Below are 18,988 nucleotides of genomic sequence, written 5' to 3' on the forward strand. Positions count from 1 at the left end.
TGGAACAGTGGGAATCAGCAATTTTGCACAGGAAGCATTGGGAGATGTTGTTTACTGTAGTCTACCTGAAGTTGGGACAAAATTGAACAAACAAGATGAGTTTGGTGCTTTGGAAAGTGTGAAAGCTGCTAGTGAACTCTATTCTCCTTTATCAGGAGAAGTAACTGAAATTAATGAAGCTCTTGCAGAAAATCCAGGACTTGTAAACAAATCTTGTTATGAAGATGGTTGGCTGATCAAGATGACACTGAGTAACCCTTCAGAACTAGATGAACTTATGAGTGAAGAAGCATATGAGAAATACATCAAATCTATTGAGGAGTGAAAATGGAACCCCTAAATAAACTAGTATGAAATACCGCAACCCAGCAGATTGTCTTAAATTAGTGGTGGATAGAAGACTTAGAATAGCAACTTTTAGCATTACCGATGGAGAAGAAAAAAACTACTGTTAACGCTGCTAATGAAGGAAAATGCCCTTTAACTTTCTAATGATTATAGATTTTAGACTAGGCTCTAGTGTTCAGAATTCATTAAATTATCCATGGTAAAAACTAGTTTTAAAAATTACATAATTCAAAGATAACGTTGTTATTCTTAAGCCTTATATAATATTGTAACTTGCATATATCCATACCTGGATTTGGGATGAAATACTTAATGATCTTTCCATTGGAAATAACTGGGAGTGAAGGGGTTTTTGTTGCTTGTACAGTGTCAGATGACACACCACTATCTTGATTTTGCAATACACTGCATTTGCTGGTGCTGTTTTTATATGGTGAAGCAACAGCTTTGCAGCAAAATAATAAAATACTTCTTCGTTAATCATGTTTTTTTGTTTTGATGTTAATATTTCATTTAGTGACTCTGCTAGTATTTGTGAAAGTGCTAACTTTAACTTAGGGAAAGTTACCTTTTTTTTTTAAAAGGAAATTTAAGCCAGACAATGAAAAGCTCCAAGAAAATGTTTCCTTTAGTCACGAATCTGGTTTTTCTTAAGCCAGGATCACCTTTAACATAATAAAAAATAAATCACCGACTTTGATTTTCTATCATGTGAGGTCCGAAGAAAGAAGAGGAAAGACAAAGGAAGGTGGAAGTTTTGATCAGTATAGCAAATGGTATTTTTAAGAAGTTAAACCACATTCAGGTTTCCACTTAAGTCATGGGAATAAAAGTGGACACAGATTGAAGCTTTATGAGCTCAGATAATGGACTTTGATAGTGAGTATTCTTTGCAACTTAAGCATATTTAGAGTGCCAAAAGGTATTTCCAAGTAGCTAATATGTAGCATACTCTAACCAACTGTAATATGCTGACAGTATTGGGGTGGGGGGGGTCTGTATGCACATGCACATATATATATATACACATACACACAGAGCGAGAGGAGATAAACTCCTGTATCATTTTCTCAGTTACTAGAGGAAAAGAGAAGTACTCATATAATACCACCTTCTGGTGGTGAACAAACAGCAAACAGAAGGACCTAGCAAAAGTAGGTAGGTAAATAATATACAAATCTTTCCTGCTCCTCAGATGAAGAAACTGTTCATTCCAAGACTCTTGCCAGTAGCCATATCACTGCTTAACTATATCTTTGTACCCTTATCCAGAAAGTATTGGCCAGGCGTGGTGGCTCACGCGTGTAATCCTACCACTTTGGGAGGCCAAGTTCGGTGGATCTCTTGAGCCCAGGAGTTTGAGACCAGCCTGGGCAACATGGTGAAACCCCATCTCTACAAAAATACAAAAATTAGCCTGGAATGGTGGCATGTACCTGTGATGCCAGCTATTTGGGAGGCAGGTAGGATCAGTCTGGGAGGTCAAGGCTGCAGTGATCACACCACTGTACTCCAGCCTGGGTGACTGTGAGAACGTGTCTCAAACTATCCAAGGTATCCTGGATGATTGTCTATATTGTATAATTATCAGGTTAATTGACCTGTCTGCTTAGAAAATAGATGGGGATGGCTGGGGACAGTCCCAACACTTTCGAAAGTTTGAGGCGGGTGCATCACTTGAGGTTGGGAGTTCGAGACCACTGTGATCAACATGGAGAAACCCTGTCTCTACTAAAAGCACAAAATTAGCTGGGTGTGGTGACCTGTAATCCCAGCTGCTCAGGAGGCTGAGGCAGGAGAATTGCTTGAACCCAGGAGTCAGAGTTTGCAGTGAGCTGGAGATCGCGCCATTGCACTCCAGCCTGGGCAACAAGAGCGAAACTCTGTCTCAAAAAAAGAAAACAGGCCGGGCGCGGTGGCTCACGCCTGTAATCCCAGCACTTTGGGGCCGAGGCGGGCAGATCACAAGGTCAGGAGATCGAGACCATCCTGGCTAGCACAATGAAACCCTATCTCTACTAAAAATACAAAAAATTAGTCAGGCATGGTGGCATGCACCTGTAGTGCCAGCTATTTGGGAGGCTGAGGCAGGAGAATTGCTTGAACCCAGGAGGCGGAGGTTGCAGTGAGCTGAGATCACGCCACTGCACTCCAGCCTGGGCGACAGAGTGAGACTTCGTCTTAAAAAAAAAAAAATACATGGGGATGAGTAATTACATAGATTTACCCTTTTGTTTTGAAAGTTCTCTAGACACATCGATTATTAACATCATTTCACAAGTATGAAAGGTGATAGGATAAGAAATTTTTTGTTAAATAGTTGGGTGGTCGTAGTAATGATTTTCACATTTCCTGGTCTACTCTTAGTCCCTTAGCAAATTTTACTATAAAAATATTTAAATGGGGCCGGGCGCAGTGGCTCACGCCTGTAATTCCAGCACTTTGGGAGGCCGAGGCAGGCAGATCACAGGGTCAGGAGATCAAGACCATCCTGGCTAACATGGTTTCACACGGTTTCAAAATAGCCAGGCATGGTGGCGGTTGCCTATAGTCCCAGCTACTCGGGAGGCTGAGGCAGAAGAATGGCATGAGCCCAGGAGGCGGAGCTTGCAGACCACAACCATGCCCGGCTAATTTTTGCATTTTTAGTGGAGATGGGGTTTCTCCATGTTGGCCGGGCTGGTCTTGAACTGGTGACCTCAGATGATCCACCCGCCTCGGCCTCCCAAAATGCTGGGATTACAGGTGTGAGTCATTGCACCCGGCCAGCTTTAGGTTTTAATAAACCACTAGGGAGTTCTGCATGGCCATACTACTATGAAAATGAGGCTGGTCGTTCAGATCAGTTCCTCAGCAAATCAGAATTTCTGAATTTTTCCAATTTCTGTAGTTTTCTGGGGCTACTAAAAGAGAACAATTTAAAGAATTATGCTAACTACAAGTGTGTTTTTTTTTACAGTAGTCTTTCATACCAAATCACACCTTCCTTCCCATCCTTAGAGAGGTGCCTTTCTTTACACCAGGATTAAATTCGTCTTTCTTCCCTGCAATAGGCCTTTCATGCCACCCAGGCTGGAGTGCAATGGCGCGATCTCAGCTCACTGCAACCTCCACCTCCCAGGTTCAGGTGATTCTCCCACCTCAGCCTCCTGAGTAGCTGGGAGGGATTACAGGCGTCCATTACCACGCCTGGCTAAATTTTCTATTTTTAGTAGAAATGGGGCTTTGCCATGTTGGCCAGGCTGGTCTTGAACTTCTGACCTCAAGTGATCCACCCACCTCATCCACCCAAAGTGCTACGATTACAGGTGTGAGCCACCGCACCCAGCCATCCCCCTTTAATTAAAAAAAAAAAACAGATATGGGGTCTTGTGACACTTCCCAGGCTGGTCTCAAGTGATTCTCCTGCCTTAGCCTCCCGAGTAACTGGCACTACAGGCGCAAGCCACCACTCCTGGCTTTTTTTCTTTAAAATACATTTTATGTGTTAGAGGAAGTTTACATTCACAGCAACATTGAGCAGAAGGTACAGTTCCGTATGCTTCCTTTCTCTGTTTTTGCAAATTGGGATCTTACTACAGTAGAGTTTCTGGTATCTTGACTCAATCTCTGTTGACTTTTTATAAACATAACTAGCCTAACCCTTGTCCCTTTGTGTTTCCACTCAATCATGCTATTGGGCTTTTACCTGCTAAATGCAGGAGTCGTTGGTGTGAAGGAAGTCAGTTTCTAGATCCTCCAACTTCCCCCATGTACTTGCTGTTAGGTTGTTGAATTCATTTATTCATTTAGCAAATCTGAAGTTAAGACTTTTGGTATACTTTCCAGAAACTTTTTTCTAATTTGCAAGGTCTTGTACTGTTTCCCAGGCTGGAGTGCAGTGACACAATCATAGCTTACTGCAACCTTCAATTCCTGGGCTCGAGGGAGCCTCCTGCCTCAGCTGGGATTCCAGGTGTGCGCCACGGTGCCCAGCTGTTTTCAATAGATCCGAAGGAAGACCAAAACAAATTGTCAACTGATAAAACATTTAAATGTTTTTGGTTAATACTTACTAGCTTGAGATACTACTATAATAAAACCCTTTTAGTTGCAACTTCTATTTATGTGGCCAGTTTTTTTCATACGTGGTTATAGTCTCTGAAAAAGGTGGGCAGTTTATTTTCCTTTTTTCCTCCCAAAGACACATACTTGCTCTGTAACAACCCCTTTTTTCAAAGAGTAGAACATATGGCAACTTGCTCTTCCACTATTTAGAACACAGAGCCAAATCCACTGGTCATGTCGCAGTGCTGCCAAAAATACAGGCTTTGAATAGCCCTCCAAATTGACTGAATCCAGGGAATTTAATTTTCATGACCTCATATTCCTTTTGAATGGTTTTGGCATTAATAGAGCAGATTAATAAAATTTTGAAGAAAGCTTTCTAGTAACTAAAATGAGAAACTGAATAGGTTACCCAGGAAGTGTTTAATTTTTTTTCTGGTATCACCTCCCAGGTGGTTTAGTTGTTAACTTTAGGTTTTGGTTTGTTTGTTTTTTTTTTTGAGACAGTCTCACTCTTTTGCCCAGGCCAGAGTGCAGTGACACGATATTGGCTCATTGCAACCTCCACCTCCCAGGTTCAGGCAATTCTCCTGCCTCAGCCTCCAGGATAGCTGGGAATACAGGCACCCAGACCACGTATGAAAAAAACTGGAATAGAATTATAGCTGAATCCGTCTCATTGGAGCAGTCACAGTGCTAGAGAACTTAGATACCGATTTTTTTTTTTTTTTTTTTTTTTTTTTTTTTTTTTTTTGAGACTGAGTTTTGCTCTCCAGGCTGGAGTGCAGTGGTGTGCTCTCAGCTCACTGCAACCTCCGCCGCCCGGGTTCAAGCCATTCTCCTGCCTCAGTCTCCCAAGTAGCTGGGATTACAGGTGCTCGCCACCACACCCGGCTAATTTTCGTATTTTTAGTAGAGACAGGGTTTCGCCATGTTGTCCAGGCTGGTCTCGAACTCCTGACCTCAGGTGATACACCCGCCTCGGACTCCCAAAGTGCTGGGATTTCAGGCATGAGCCACCGCGCCCGGCCTAGATACCGGTTTTCTACAGCAGAAATAGTCACACTTTCTAAGGCGGAGGGCTTTGGAGTCAGACCCGAGCTGGAGTGAAGGAATGCCTTGCGATCTCTCTTCAGCAAGCTGTTGTTTTAAGGACGTGGGGCCACTTTCCTTTATTTGTATAACAGATGCCAGTGCCCACTTCAGAGCTGTGCTGCTCCGGGCCAGAAGTTCAGCGAGTGTCCGTCGGCCCGGTGCCGTAGGTGACGTAAGTGGGCTCTTCGAGGTTCACAACGCGTCCTCCCGTGACGTTCTCGGCCTGTGAAGTTTGTGTCCATGGGAAACGCGCACGGCGGTTCCTCAGGGAGCCGAGGGAGAAAAGTGGGGATGTTTCTGGCCGCCCGCCATCTACTAAACATCCTAGCAGGTAAAAGGGCGCTCCTACGCAACTAGCCGGCCCGAGGGCCCGGGTAGGCCTGCACCTCCACCACCTCAGACCCTCCTACGTTGGCCTTTCCGGCGGCAGCTTCCGGAGCGGGTAGGAGGTGCCACGAGCCGCCCCGCCTGTGCTTAGCTTTGTTGGGCTACGTCACTTCCGCTGCGGTCCCGCCCCCCCGCGTGGCCGTAACCCAGGGCAACGGCCCAGCACGCAGCGACCTGAGTCGCCCTCGCCCACGGGCCAGGGTTAGCTGTCGCGAGGCCTTCCATCCGCTCGGCCCCACAGGTGGGTGTGAGCGGCCATTTCTCCACCCCTGGGGCAAGGCCCCGGACCACTCCAAAGGCGACAGAGCGAGAGGCCCTGCCTCCTTCGAAAGGAAGCGACCCTCTGACGCGGGGAAGCGAAAGGCAGAAGCACTAAAGGTAGGGCCTCGCCCCAGAGCGGGGCGGGTCCTGGGAGGGGGCGGACCTGGGGCGGTGGCGGGGCCTGAGGAGGAGCCGTTGGGGCGGAACCTCCTTAAGGGCGGGTCCCTTTAAGGGCGGGTAGACGGAGGACGGGGAGGAGTTCGAAAGGATAATCGAGAACGTTTTTTGAATGGGATAGCTTGAAAGAAGGGCTGGCGTCTTTGTGGCACGGTAGGAACTGGCAGAGGAAGGGGAAGAGCTGGATGAGGAAAAAAGACTCATGGAATGAGGGGAGGAGCCTGATAGGGAAAGGGGTGGGGCCTGCAGGAAGGGGCGGGGCTAGATGAAGAGGTGGAGCCGAGCGTGATGCGCCTGGGTTTTAGAGGTGGCAGGTGGAGCGCGGGTTTGCTGACTTGTGCTTTGCTGTGGGCTGTAAACTGTGTGAGAGCAGAGAAGACGGGTGCTGCTTTAATTTTTTATTCTCAGTGCTAGGTACTTAGTGAATTCATTAATGGGAGTTGAAAAAGGGGAAGTATTTGAGACTGGGATTGGAATAGATGTGGTCTGATCCGGAGAGATGGTGTAGAAACTGCGCTCCTTGGCATCATTCTGTGAAATACTTGAGGTTCCTGAATAAGCAGAAGGCACATATAATTAACAAGGAGGATAAAATTTATGGTCTTGAAAATATGAACAAATTGTGCAAATTGGGTGGCGCGGGTGCTTAACTTTGAGACAAAGTTTCGGTTTCTTCCAGTGTGTTTCTAAATGCGACTCCCACCTCCTTTTCCTGTAGAAACTATGTTACTCATGATCAGGATGCTCAGGTCAGTCTTCAGGACGCTCAGGTCAGTCTTCAGGACCTATTTAACTGGTTCATATAAGTGAAAATTGGTCTTGTATTAAGAAACTTAACTTCCACCATGGCTAACAGTATTTCTAATGATTATTCCTTCACTCAGCATAGGTCGTTAAAGACCCGACCCACAGGAACGTTCATTCAAACTCCAAATGAGGCTGCCAGAAACTCATCTTTCTCTGGTTGGAATTTAGGATTCCTTTAAATCTATAGCTTCTAGGAAGATGAGGGTGTGTGGCACAGTGCAGAGCCAATGAGAAGCTGGGGCAAGGTGATAAGGAGTTTTGAAAGATTTCCATCTATCTGCTTTTGACATAAACAGCCTGCATTAGACTTAATACCCTGGGCCTTGGTTTCTTCTGGTCCATCAACATTTCCCCGCCCTTAATGAATTAGGAATCTGTCAACCAGGTATAGGAATCTACAGTAAGATATTTGTAATCTGACTGTATACACAGACTGGCAAACATGTGGCACTCTTTATTTTCTGGCAGACTTACTTAACCCCAGAAATTTTTCCTGCTGTAGTCAGGTCATAAGATCCTTCTCAATACAACGCTCTAGGTAGCCACTACTCGTTTGGAGTTGACAATTCAGAATTTTTTTTTTTTTTTTTTTTTTTTTTTTTTTTTTTTTTTGAGACAGTCTCACCCTGTTACCCAAGCTGGAGTGTAGTGGTGCGATCTCAGCTCACTGCAACCTCCGCCTCTCACGTTCAAGCGATTCTTCTGCCTCTGCCTCCAGAGTAGCTGGGACTACAGGGATGAGCCACCATTCCTGGCTAATTTTTGTATTTTCAGTAGAGATGGGGTTTCATCATACTAGCCAGGCTGGTCTTGAACTCCTGACATCAAGTGATGCACTGGCCTCGGCCTCCCAAAGTACTGGTGTGAGCCACCGCACTCTGCCAGAATGTATTCTTTATCCCTGATCTAGATAATAGGTGTTTTAAAGAGAGAGAGGGAGAGAGATCAACTTCTATAACTCTTGGTAAGTTCCTCTAAAAAAAAAAAAAAACGATCTAAATGGATGGATCTGGAATCCTGTAGAAAAGATTTAGAAACATAGGCCAGATCATTGCATAGGGAGTAAGGTGAAGGTGAATTTGCAGCACTTGAATAATTAGCAAATGTCCAAGTGAAAGGGATATCCAGAGGGCAGTATCCTTTACCCATCCTTCTCAACGTCTTTATCCGTGATGTAGATGGAGATACAGAAGGTATCCTCGTCAAATTAATGTCGTCATCAAGCAAGAAGGAATGGTCAAACTGTGGGAAGTCAGAGTTAGGTTGTGAACTATCTGAGCGGGTTTAATGATGGTCCAAAAACAAAAGGGGAAATTTTACAAGGATCTGATGCATTTGGAGTCTACATCTAACTAACACAAAAAGAATAAAGAAAAAAAGAAAAGAAAATCAACAGCATGGTTACGGAGTAAAGTAAGACAGGACTTTTTAGCCATTCATGTGAAGAAAAAAAAAATCTAGAAGTTGTAGTTCACCTTGAGCTCAGTGTTAATTAAGATTGGGTTATAGGGTTGGGTGTGGTGGCTCATGCCTGTAATCCCAGCACTTTGGGAGGCTGAGGCAGGCAGATCACCTGAGGTCAGGAGTTTGAGACCAGCCTGGTCAACATGGCAAAACCCTGTCTCTACTGAGAATACAAAAATTAGCCAGGCATGGTAGCGGGCGCCTGTAATCGCAGCTACTTGGGAAGCTGAGGCAGGAGAACCGCTTGAACCCAGGAGGTTGCAGTGAGCAGAGATTGTGTCACCCCACTCCAGCCTGGGTGACAGAGCCAAGACTGTCAAAAAAAAAAAAAAAAAGGCCAAGCACAGTGGCTCATGCCCATAATCCCAACGCTTTGGGAGGCTGAGGCGGGCGGATCACAAGGTCAAGAGATCGAGACCATCCTGGCCAACATGATGAAGCCCTGTCTCTACTAAAAATACAAGAATTAGCTGGGTGTGATGGCGTGCATCTGTAGTCCCAGCTACTCAGGAGGCTGAGGCAGGAGAATCGCATGAACCCAAGAGGCAGAGGTTGCAGGGAGTCGAGATCATACCATTGCATTCCAGCCTGGTGACAGAGCGAGACTCTCAAAAAAAGAAAAAAAAAAAGGAAATAAAAAAGATTGGGATATACTTTTTAAAAAATATAATAACTTTGTTTAATAGATGTAGATTTCAGATCAAAAGGAGTCAGATTTCAAAGTAGACACTTCTAGTCAGACCACTTTTGAGGTATTGCTTTCAGTTCCGGGCACCACATTTTAAGAGACAGGTAATTTTGCATTCTTGAGATAATGAGGAACTTAAGATTTGTATCTGACAAAATAATAGCTGCCTTCAGATGTTTTCAGATTTGTATTTGAGAAGAATACCCAGAATTGAGGAACAAAATGTGCACATTTGCAGATGACTTAATTTGAGATCATTCAAATCTTTAGAGCTTCCAATGGAAAGAAAGAAATTCTTGTTAAGTTATGAGCACTCAGTCATTGAAAGTACTTAAGCAGAAGTATTTAAGCTGAATTATTATTGTATTAGTTTTCTGTTGTTGTTGTGTTATCTGTTTAGGATCTCCTAAGTCATCCAGTCTGGACTCTTATTGGACGAACCCACTTCCAAGATCATTCAGACTGGTGGCCGAATTCAGTTTCTTGAAGTTGTGCAACTGAGATCCACGTTTCATTCCTCATTGTAAACCAGGGTCTTCTCTCAGCTCCTAAATGCCATCCACATTCCTTGGGATGTGACCCCCCACTTCCTCAAAGCCAGAAACAATGCATTGAATTCCTCTTGTGCTTTGTATCTCTGACTTCTGCTGCTGCTAGCTAAGACAAGTTTGTTTTAGAAGACTATGTAATTTGATTAGGCTTACCCGGATTATCCAAAATAATCTCCTATCTTCACGTCAAATGGTTAATAATCATAATTACATCTGCAAAGTCCCTTTTACCATGTAATATAAAATATTTGTGGATGTTGTATTTCATCCTGTTCACCCGGGGATTAGGGTGGGAAATCTTGAGGGGAGAGAATTTGTAGATTCTGCCTACCACGTTATCTTTCAGGAACATTCTAGAAGAGCTTATTGCAACAGGTATTTTTACCCATTTTTCTCTCCATGATCATAAATTAACCTTATATAGTATTAATTCTGCCTCTAATCAGAGTTGTATCTTTGAATTAAGCATATTTTTAGTCTTCCAAAGACATGGAGCTTGTATTCCTGAGACTTTCAATCTCTAATAGTCACCTTTTAGCCTGAATTCATGGTACATACCAATCTGGCTTTACACAGCGTAATAACTACGGACATCTGTTCCCTTCTATAGTGGTAAAATACTTTATGTTTTATATTTTCCTATTGTGAAACAGCAGCTATATTTTCCTTTTTTACCTGAAACTAGTCCTTTTCTGCTAGCATCATGTGACTTCTTATATGGTAGCTATAATTTAGAGGACTAAATAATCTATTTACTAGTTCCCTTTAGTATGTAACTCTTCAGTTATTTTTTAAAGTATGTTATAATTGGCTGGGCACTTTGGGAGGCTGAGGCGGATGGATCACTTGACGTCAGGAGTTCGAGATCGGCCTGGCCAACATGCCAAAACCCCGTTTCTACAAAAATATACAAAAATTAGCCAGGCATGGTGGCACACGCCTGTAATCCCAGCTACTCAGGAGACTGAGGCATGAGAGTTGCTTGAACCTGGGAGTCAGAGGTTGCAGTGAGCCGAGATCACACCATTGCACTCCAGCCTGGGCAAGAGAGTGAGACTCTGTCTCAAAAACATAAAAAAAAAAAAAAAAAAAAAGAAGTAGGATGGGCGCGGCGGCTCATTCCTGTAATCCCAGCACTTTCGGAGGCTGAGACGGGTAGATCACCTGAGGTCAGGAGTTCGAAACCAGCCTGACCAACATGAAGAAACCCTATCTCTACTAAAAATACAAAATTAGCCTGCCATGATGGCACATGTGTGCAATCCCAGCTGCTTGGGAGGGTGAGGCAGGAGAATCACTTGAACCCAGAGGCAGAGGTTGCAGTGAGCCAAGATCGCACAGTTGCACTCCAGCCTGGGCAACAAGAGTAAAACTCCATCTCAATAAAAATAAAAAAAATAGTAAATAAAAAGTATGTTATAGCTAGTTTCTTTTCTTTTTTCTTTTTTTTTTTTTTTTGCATCAGATATAATCATGACATGAACAACCCCTCACAGTCAGAGTCCCACTTGGCCTTGTAATCTCAGCTCTGACACAATCTCAGTATCTTTACTTACCTGTATAGGACAGACTGTGGTATAGCAACAAGCAGTTCCTCAAATCTCATGGCTAGAGTCATTAAGCTTTTTCTCATCCATGCACAGTCTGATGAGGGTTTATGGGGGGCATTTCTCAAACCTGTGACTCAAAATCTAGGCTTCTTCCATTCTGTGGTGCTGCTAACTCAACACGTGACCCCCAGGGTCATCGTGGGAAGAGAAGAGAGAACTGAAGGAGGATGTTACCTATTCACTGCCTCATCCAGGAAGTGACACACATCAGTTCCACTCACAGTCTGTTGACCAGGCTAGTCACAAGGCTCTGTGAAGTCACCAAAATCTGGCTTCTTACTCCTCCTGGAGATGTAGAAGGAAGTAATAGCCCCGCTTCTCCTTAAAGTTAGGCAATGTCCGTGATTTGCTCCAGGCTAATGACATGTGAACTGAAGTCAAATGAGTGACTTCCAGGAGGAAACATCTAAGAGCCATGTTTGCCATCACACTCTGCATCACAGTGGGCTGTGGTTTCCGATGGCGCAGCCTCCGTCAGTTCACATTCAGGAGGGAGGACAATGTGGAACAGAGTCCCAGACATCATACAATGAATCTACAGCATGAGTTAGAAAGAAGCCTATGTTTTTTTAACCACTGGAAAAGAAATAGGGCTGCTTGTTGTTGCAGTCCATCCTTGCCTGTCTTGACTAATGCTAGGAAGTCAAGACTGATGGACAGTACTCCTCCTAACTCAAAGTGTACCCACTGCAGCCTTCTTCAAAAAGAGCCTGGCAGCTTAAGTCCTATCTGGGGCAAAAAAGACATAAATCAAAAACAAGCAAACACAAAATCAGAGTTCTATTTTTTTAATAAATCAATTTCTAACCTTATTTTCATTAAAATAATAAAGTAGCCACGTTATTACCTTCTTTATCAAAACAATATGAAGGGCCAGGCACGGTGGCTTATGTTTATAATCCCAGCACTTTGGGAGGCCGAGGCGGGTGATCACCTGTGGTCAGGAGTTCATGACCAGCCTGGCCAACCTGGTGAATCCCCATCTCTACTGAAAATACAAAAAATTAGCCAGGTGTGGTGGCAGGCGCCTGTAGTCCCAGCTACTCGGGAGGCTGAGGCAGGAGAATGGCGTGAACCCGGGAGGCGGAGCTTGCAGTGAGCCAAGATTGCACCACTGCACTCCAGCCTGAGCGACAGAGCGAGACTCTGTCTCAAAAAAAAAAAAAGAAAAAAAAATTAGCTGGGCATGGTGGCATGTGCCTGGAATCCCAGCTACTTGGGAGGCCGAGGCATGAGAATCACTTGAACCCAGGGGGCAGAGGTTGCAGTGAGGCAGAATCATGCCATTGCCCTCCAGCCTGGGCGACAGAGCGAGACTTGGTCTATTGTTAAAAAAAAAAACAGTAGGCCGCGGCGCGGTGGCTCAAGCCTGTCAACCCCAGCACATTTTGGGAGGCGCATGACGGCGGATCACGAGGTCAGGAGATGAGCACCGTCCTGGCTAACACGGTGCAAACCCCGTCTCTAACTAAAAATACAAAAACTAGCCGGCGAGGTGGCGGGCGCCCGTCTCTGTATAGTCCCGCTACTAGGCGGGCTGAGGCAGCGAGAATGGTGTGAACCCAGGAGGCAGACTGTGCAGTGAGCTGCAGCATCTGGCCCCACTGCACGCTCCAGTCCGGCGACAGAGCCAGGACTCCGCCCCTCAAAAAAAAAAAAAAAAAAAAAAAAAAGTCTATAGTGTGTGTGTGTGTGTGTATGTGTGTGTGTGTGTGTGTATATACATAAGCAAAGAAAGGCTAGGCTCACACCTGTAATCTCAGCACTTTGGGAAGCCAAAATGAGAGGATCGCTTGAGGCCAGGAGTTTGAGACCAGCCGGGTCAATATAGTGAGACCCCATCTCAGAAAAATATATATAAAGAAATACAAAGGCCCTTTCTGTACTATATGGCATGGTCATTTCTTCTGCTATCCCTCCACTTTTCAGCTACCAGCCCTTCGGAAATTTCTTTATGTTCTTGGTCGGGTGGTCTCTTTCCACACAGGTTTTTCTTTGGGCAGTGTTACTTATTTGTAAATAGGAGATATGTTCATTGTTGTCAGTTTACATTGATTTCTCCCTGTCTTTTCCAACTTTAACTTTTATACAACACACGACAGAAAACATGTCCTTTTGCTGTATTCAACTGGTATGCCTCTACTGTTGACTGTGGTAGCTTAATGGTTGTCTTTGTTCATTTCAGGAGTAAGTACTCTGAATTATAGATTGGTTAGGGTGTTAAAGCTACATTAACTTTGCCAGATGTATAACAAAGGAGCATTTGATAGTCTGTGTACTTCTCAGTTCATTAACAAATTACAGGATCTCAACATGGTGTCACAGATCCAAATAGTAATGTCTATTCTTTTCTGCATTTACACCTGTTCCTCTGGCCGTTCAGTAGATTCAGTGAGAAGGCCTTGTGTACTGTGACTTAAGAATAATTGGACAAATATTCCTGGAGTTCCTCTGAATCACTTTTATAAATCCTATTATCTGATGGTATATCTTTTTTGTACATCTGTTTTTTTTTTTTTTTTTTTTTTTTAATAAGTCCTTGTTCAAGGTCTTTACTCCAACTTAAAATTACACAAACCATGTTATCTGTTCATTGATACATTTATTTCTTTGGGAGGCTGAGGTGGGTGGATCACCTGAGGTCAGGAGTTCAAGACCAGCCTGGCCAACATGGTGAAACTCCATTTCTACTAAAAATACAGTAATTAGCCCTGCATGGTGACACATGCCTGTAATCCCAGCTACTCGGGAGGCTGAGACAGGAGAATCGCTTGAACCCAGGAGGCGGAGGTTGCAGTAATCTGAGATTGCACCAGCGCACTCCAACCTGGGCAGCAGAGCAAGTGTCTCAAAACAAAACAAAACAAACAAACAAAAAACCACATTTACTTCAGTTTGCTTAAGGTCAAAATTCATTGTACCCTGGCTTCTATCATTATTCCACATTTCATTTCTTGAAGCTCTCCAATAACATCATGGCTTTGAAAGTTTTATTATGGGAAATTTCATGCTTACATACAAATATAATAGTGGATTAATCTCCATGTCCTCATACCCATCTACAACAAACAGAACTTAAGGGCACTTTGGTTTCACTATTCCCTCCCCAACCTCAACCTCACATTATTTTGAAGCAAATCATATTATTGGTAAAAGAAAATAAACTACTTTACAGTTCTTTGGCTGATCATTTCCTTTTAGTGTCTGTCTTTAAATGCTACTAGAAAAGATATTTTCTGGATTATGGTAAATTTCCATAGGCTATATTTTTTAGGCTCTCATTTATTTCATTTCCAAATATCTTAAGTTCTTTCATCAATTTTTCTTTGGGTTTATTCTTGTTTATCCAAACATGCACTTCGGGGGCTTGGATCTGAGTCAACTATTTCTTTTGTACATGTTGGTTCTAATCACTTTAATAGCTTGTGTAACAGAGTTTAATACCTTCTGGCCTACATCTCTGAGCTTTCCTGCTTTGTACTCTAAATCCAATTTTAGAGTTGTATCAGCAAATGCGTCTCCATGGCAACATGTTCATTGTGATCTTTGTGTTTTCTTGATGTGGTGGAAAACGTTAGTATGGACTTTGATGTATGCTTTATCCTGGTGATTCTCAAACTGAATCAGGTTGTAAAGTTCAGTGAAAGCCAAGAAGTGGGACGGCATGAGCTCTTGATTTACGTCAAATCTGTAAGTCAGGCATAATTTTACTACCAGAAAATATTATATGAATATAGATGTCTGCATTCCAACATAAAAGTAAAACTGCATACAAATTGCAAGGAATCACACATCCACTCTTTTCTTTGATCTTCTATTGATTCTTGTACATTTCTGTGTGTCATCTGCTAACATGAGCTGGAAGACAAGAATGGGTAATAAAACTTGACAGTTACAAAAAAATTAGCCAGGCGTGATGGCAGGCGCCTGTAGTCTTAGCTACCTGGGAGGTTGAGGCAGGAGAATTGCTTGAACCCGGGAGGTGGAGGTTGCAGTGAGTTGAGATCACACCACTGCACTCCAGCCTGGGCAACCGGAGGGAGACAAACAACAACTTGGTAGTATGTTTCGAGAAGGGAAACTTAAAATACAACTTTTCTATCCACTAACTGAATTTCTTTTTAATTAGGAAAAGACCACCAACATTCTCTTTTAGTAGCGGAGCGTCTTGATTCTGCCTGGAGTATACCAGGGTTCTGAAGGTGCATCTGTGCATCTGGTGATCTGGTATGCAGTAATCTGACCTTTTGACTAATAATACTGTGTTAATTGACTCAGGGATGATTCTTAGCTTTGAGTCACAAGGAATCAATATAGTTCCTTATGAACCATCATTACATAAGTAAAGTGCTTATAAAAATGTAGTGTTGGCCAGGGACGGTGACTCACACCTGTAATTCCAGCTAGTCAGGAGGCTGAGGCAGGAGAATTGCTTGAACCTGAGAGGCGGAGGTACAACTTCCAACCTAAAATTGTACAAAATTTACTCCTGTACATTTTGTCAGTGAGCTAAAATCGCACCACTGCACTCCAGCATGGGAAACAGAGTGAGACTCTGTCTCAGAAACAAAACAAAACAAAACAAAAAACCAAAAAAACTACTGTAAGCCTATGTGAAAAAGTCAAAATGGTAATTAAACAGATGTGTTATAAGAAGTACTGATCTCTTCCTAAACAGAAAATGAAAAAAACTAGTTTTCTGGCATGGGTCATGTTTGGCTGAGAGAAAGCAAGGAGTGGGTGTCCCCTGTGGCTTCTCTCTCAGCACAAGCAAGGAACTTCTTGAGAAGACACTGGGTGCTTCTCAGCACTCACAGAGCGTTGGTGGTCACTGCTCACGTATTCCAGTTAATTTCTGCAGCCTGTGGGGTCCACAGGAGGAGCCCCTATCTGTAGGAAGGTATTATGCTTTTGCCCTTTTTTTTTTTTTTTTGAGGTGGATTCTTACTTTGTCGCCCAGGCTGGAGTGCAGTGGCACAATCTCGGCTCACTGCAACCTCTGCTTCCCAAGTTCAAGCATTTCTCCTGCCGCAGCCTCCTGAGTAGCCGGGGCTACAGGTGTGCACCACCACACCTGGCTAACTTTTTTGTATTTTTAGTAGAGACAGGGTTTCACCATGTTGGTCAGGCTGGTCTCAAACACCTAACCTCAAATGATCCGCCCAGCTCGGCCTCCCAAAGTGCTGGGATTACAGGCATGCGCCACTGCACGCAGCCACTTTTGCCCTTTTTATAGATGAGCAAACAGACCCAGAAAAGTAAGTCATTGCTTCAGAGACACAGCCAGTAAATAGGCCTGGAACTGTTCAGCTCTTTGGCTCTGATCAGGTTTACAACTTTGCAGACCCTTTGTCTAGATTCTAAATGCCAAGTGCATTTTCCAGAAAAACATCCATTAATGGTAGATAGGGTTATCACCATCATTATCACCATCACCTACTATTTTACTTTGCTAGGGGCATCATGACAATGTACTACAGACTGAGTGGCTTAAGCAACAGAAATGTATTACCTCATTGGTCTGGATTCTCAAAGTCCAAAATCAAAGTGTTGGCAGGGTTTGTTCCTTCTGAGGGCTGTGAGAGGAGGCTGTGTTCCAGGCTGCTGTCTTTGGCTTATAGAAGGCCATCTTCTCCCTGTCTCTTCATATCTTCTTCTTTTTTTTTTTTTTTTTTTTGAGACAGAGTCTTGCTCTGTTGCCCAGGCTGGAGTGCAATAGCGCGATCTCGGCTCACTGCAACCTCCGCCTCCCAGATTCAAGTGATTCTCCTGCCTCAGCCCCCTGAGTAGCTGGGATTACAGGTTCGCACCACCACACCCAGCTAATTTTGTATTTTTAGTAGGGATGGGGTTTCGCCATGTTGGCCAGGCTGTCCTCGAACTCCTGACCTCAGGTGATCCAACCAGCCTCAGCCTTCCAAAGTGCTGAGAATACAAGTGTGAGCCATTGCTCCTGGCTGCCTTATCTTTCATAGTGCCAGTGGTTGGCAGTGGATGGTTTTGTAATATTTGTTCTCAGTCTCTTCCTGAACCTACCTTCCTTCTTTCTTTCTTTCTTTCTTCCCTTCCTTCCTTCCTTCCTTTTTTTTTTTTAACGGAATCTCACTGTCTAACCCAGGCTGGAGTGCGGTGGCCCGATCTCAGCTCGCTGCAACGTCTGCCTCCTGGATTCAAGTGATTCTCCTGCCTCAGCCTCCCTAGTAGCTGGGATTACAGGCGCCCACCATAGTTTTAGTAGAGATGGGGTTTCACCATGTTGGCCAGACTGGTCACAAACTCCTGACCTCAAGTGATCTGCCTGCCTTGGCCTCCCAAAGTAATTCCTGGAATTACAGGCGTGAGCCACCACGGCTGGCCATATTCCTGAATGTGTCTTGAAGATATTGCACCTGAGTATTGAATTGCTTTTTTTAAAAAAAATTAATATTAAAAATGAAGTTCCATTCATGTTTTCAAACAGCAAGAAGATGTTAAAAACCTTAAGCAACCATCGCAGTGATGGATCTCTGTCAGAAAAATGAGACTGACTTAGAAAATGGTGAAAATAATGAAATTCAAGGCACAGAAGAAACAGAACCAACCTGTACTTGTCCAGATGGAAGAAGTGAAAAGAATCATGTTTATTGTCTTCTCGATATCAGTGACATTACGCTTGAACAAGATGAAAAAGCCGAAGAGTTTATTATTGGAACGGGATGGGAAGAGGCAGTGAGTATCTTTCTGAGTCACAGCTTTTCTATCTCTTGCACATCAGTGTTTTGATGCAAGCCTCTTTTTTCCAAAAACAGTTAATATTACCAAAACATGTGGAATCAATGACATGTAGAAACCCTGGAATCGAGGTAAAATATTACTGATGATAATAGCAGCACCTACTGTGTGTATTTATGACCACTTAGTATGTGGACAGGACAGTACTAAGTGCTTTGGATACATTAATTCATCTAACCTCTCAATAGCCATATGAGGCAAGTATTATTCCCAGCCTTGCTTTGTGGATAAGTATACTGAGTCACCTGGAAGACAAAGTAACATGCTCGAGATCACCCAGCCAGTAAGTGGCCAAGGCAGGGCTTGAATCTAGTTCTTCTGGACTCTAGAACCCTGAGCTTCTTAACGGCTACGCTGAACTCCTGAGAGAACTGAGGGTTCTATCCTAATGGTTCTACTTAGAACTCTGCAGGCTTTTTTCCCCCCGATGAGATGGAGTTTCACTGTTGTCCAGGCTAGAGTGCAGTGGCGCGATCTTGGCTCACTGCAAGCTCCACCTCCTGAGTTCAAGTGATTCTCCTGCTTCAGCCCCCTGAGTAGCTGGGATTTTAGGTGCCCACCATGCCCAGCTAATTTTTGTATTTTTAGTAGAGACGGAATTTCACCATATCGGCCAGGCTAGTGTTGAACTCTTGACCTTAGGTGATCTGCCCACCTGAGCCTCCCAAAGTGCAGGGATTACAGGCCTGAGCCACTGCACCTGGTCTGCAGGCTTACTCTTAAACCATTCTTAGAATCGATAATAGAATCGTATGTTTAAAACTATAAGAAAACTAAAAAAA

The 18,988-nt window shown here is 43.8% G+C and overlaps 2 protein-coding genes and 1 long non-coding RNA gene across 14 annotated transcripts in view; 2 read left to right on the forward strand and 1 right to left on the reverse strand.

Annotated features, from left to right (window-relative positions):
* The window catches only part of GCSH (glycine cleavage system protein H), a 12,844-nt gene extending 11,634 nt beyond the window's left edge, over positions 1-1,210 (forward strand). For 2 of the 3 annotated variants that reach the window (XR_001888388.1, XM_017888228.1), the window contains exon 4: positions 96-1,210. Coding sequence is in view for 2 of the 3 variants with exons in the window: in XM_017888228.1 (XP_017743717.1) it covers positions 96-325 (230 nt within the window). In the remaining variant the exon portion in view is untranslated. Of the gene's footprint in view, positions 1-31 lie in introns of all 3 variants that reach the window. The other variant, XM_017888229.1, reaches the window with a different exon arrangement.
* A 4,952-nt stretch (positions 1,211-6,162) lies between these two features.
* CUNH16orf46 (chromosome unknown C16orf46 homolog) overlaps positions 6,163-18,988 on the forward strand; it is a 22,269-nt gene continuing 9,443 nt past the window's right edge. For 2 of the 10 annotated variants that reach the window (XM_017888214.1, XM_017888205.1), the window contains exons 1-3: positions 6,164-6,255; positions 15,565-15,662; positions 17,896-18,143. In XM_017888214.1, coding sequence (XP_017743703.1) covers positions 17,934-18,143 — 210 coding nt within the window. In that variant the 5' untranslated portion in view covers positions 6,164-6,255; positions 15,565-15,662; positions 17,896-17,933. Of the gene's footprint in view, positions 6,256-6,374; positions 6,469-6,994; positions 7,086-14,931; positions 15,126-15,564; positions 15,663-17,895; positions 18,144-18,988 lie in introns of those variants that run through there. The other 8 variants (XM_017888207.1, XM_017888208.1, XM_017888206.1 and 5 more) reach the window with 8 other exon arrangements.
* Positions 6,699-11,741, reverse strand: LOC108539488 (uncharacterized). The gene is made up of 3 exons (XR_001888387.1): positions 11,382-11,741; positions 6,967-7,108; positions 6,699-6,866 (listed from the first exon to the last, which is right to left on the reverse strand). It is a non-coding gene; the product is annotated as an uncharacterized LOC108539488 (long non-coding RNA).

Source organism: Rhinopithecus bieti, unplaced genomic scaffold, assembly GCF_001698545.2.
Source record: "Rhinopithecus bieti isolate Rb0 unplaced genomic scaffold, ASM169854v2 scaffold_17826, whole genome shotgun sequence".
Classification (NCBI taxonomy): domain Eukaryota; kingdom Metazoa; phylum Chordata; class Mammalia; order Primates; family Cercopithecidae; genus Rhinopithecus; species Rhinopithecus bieti.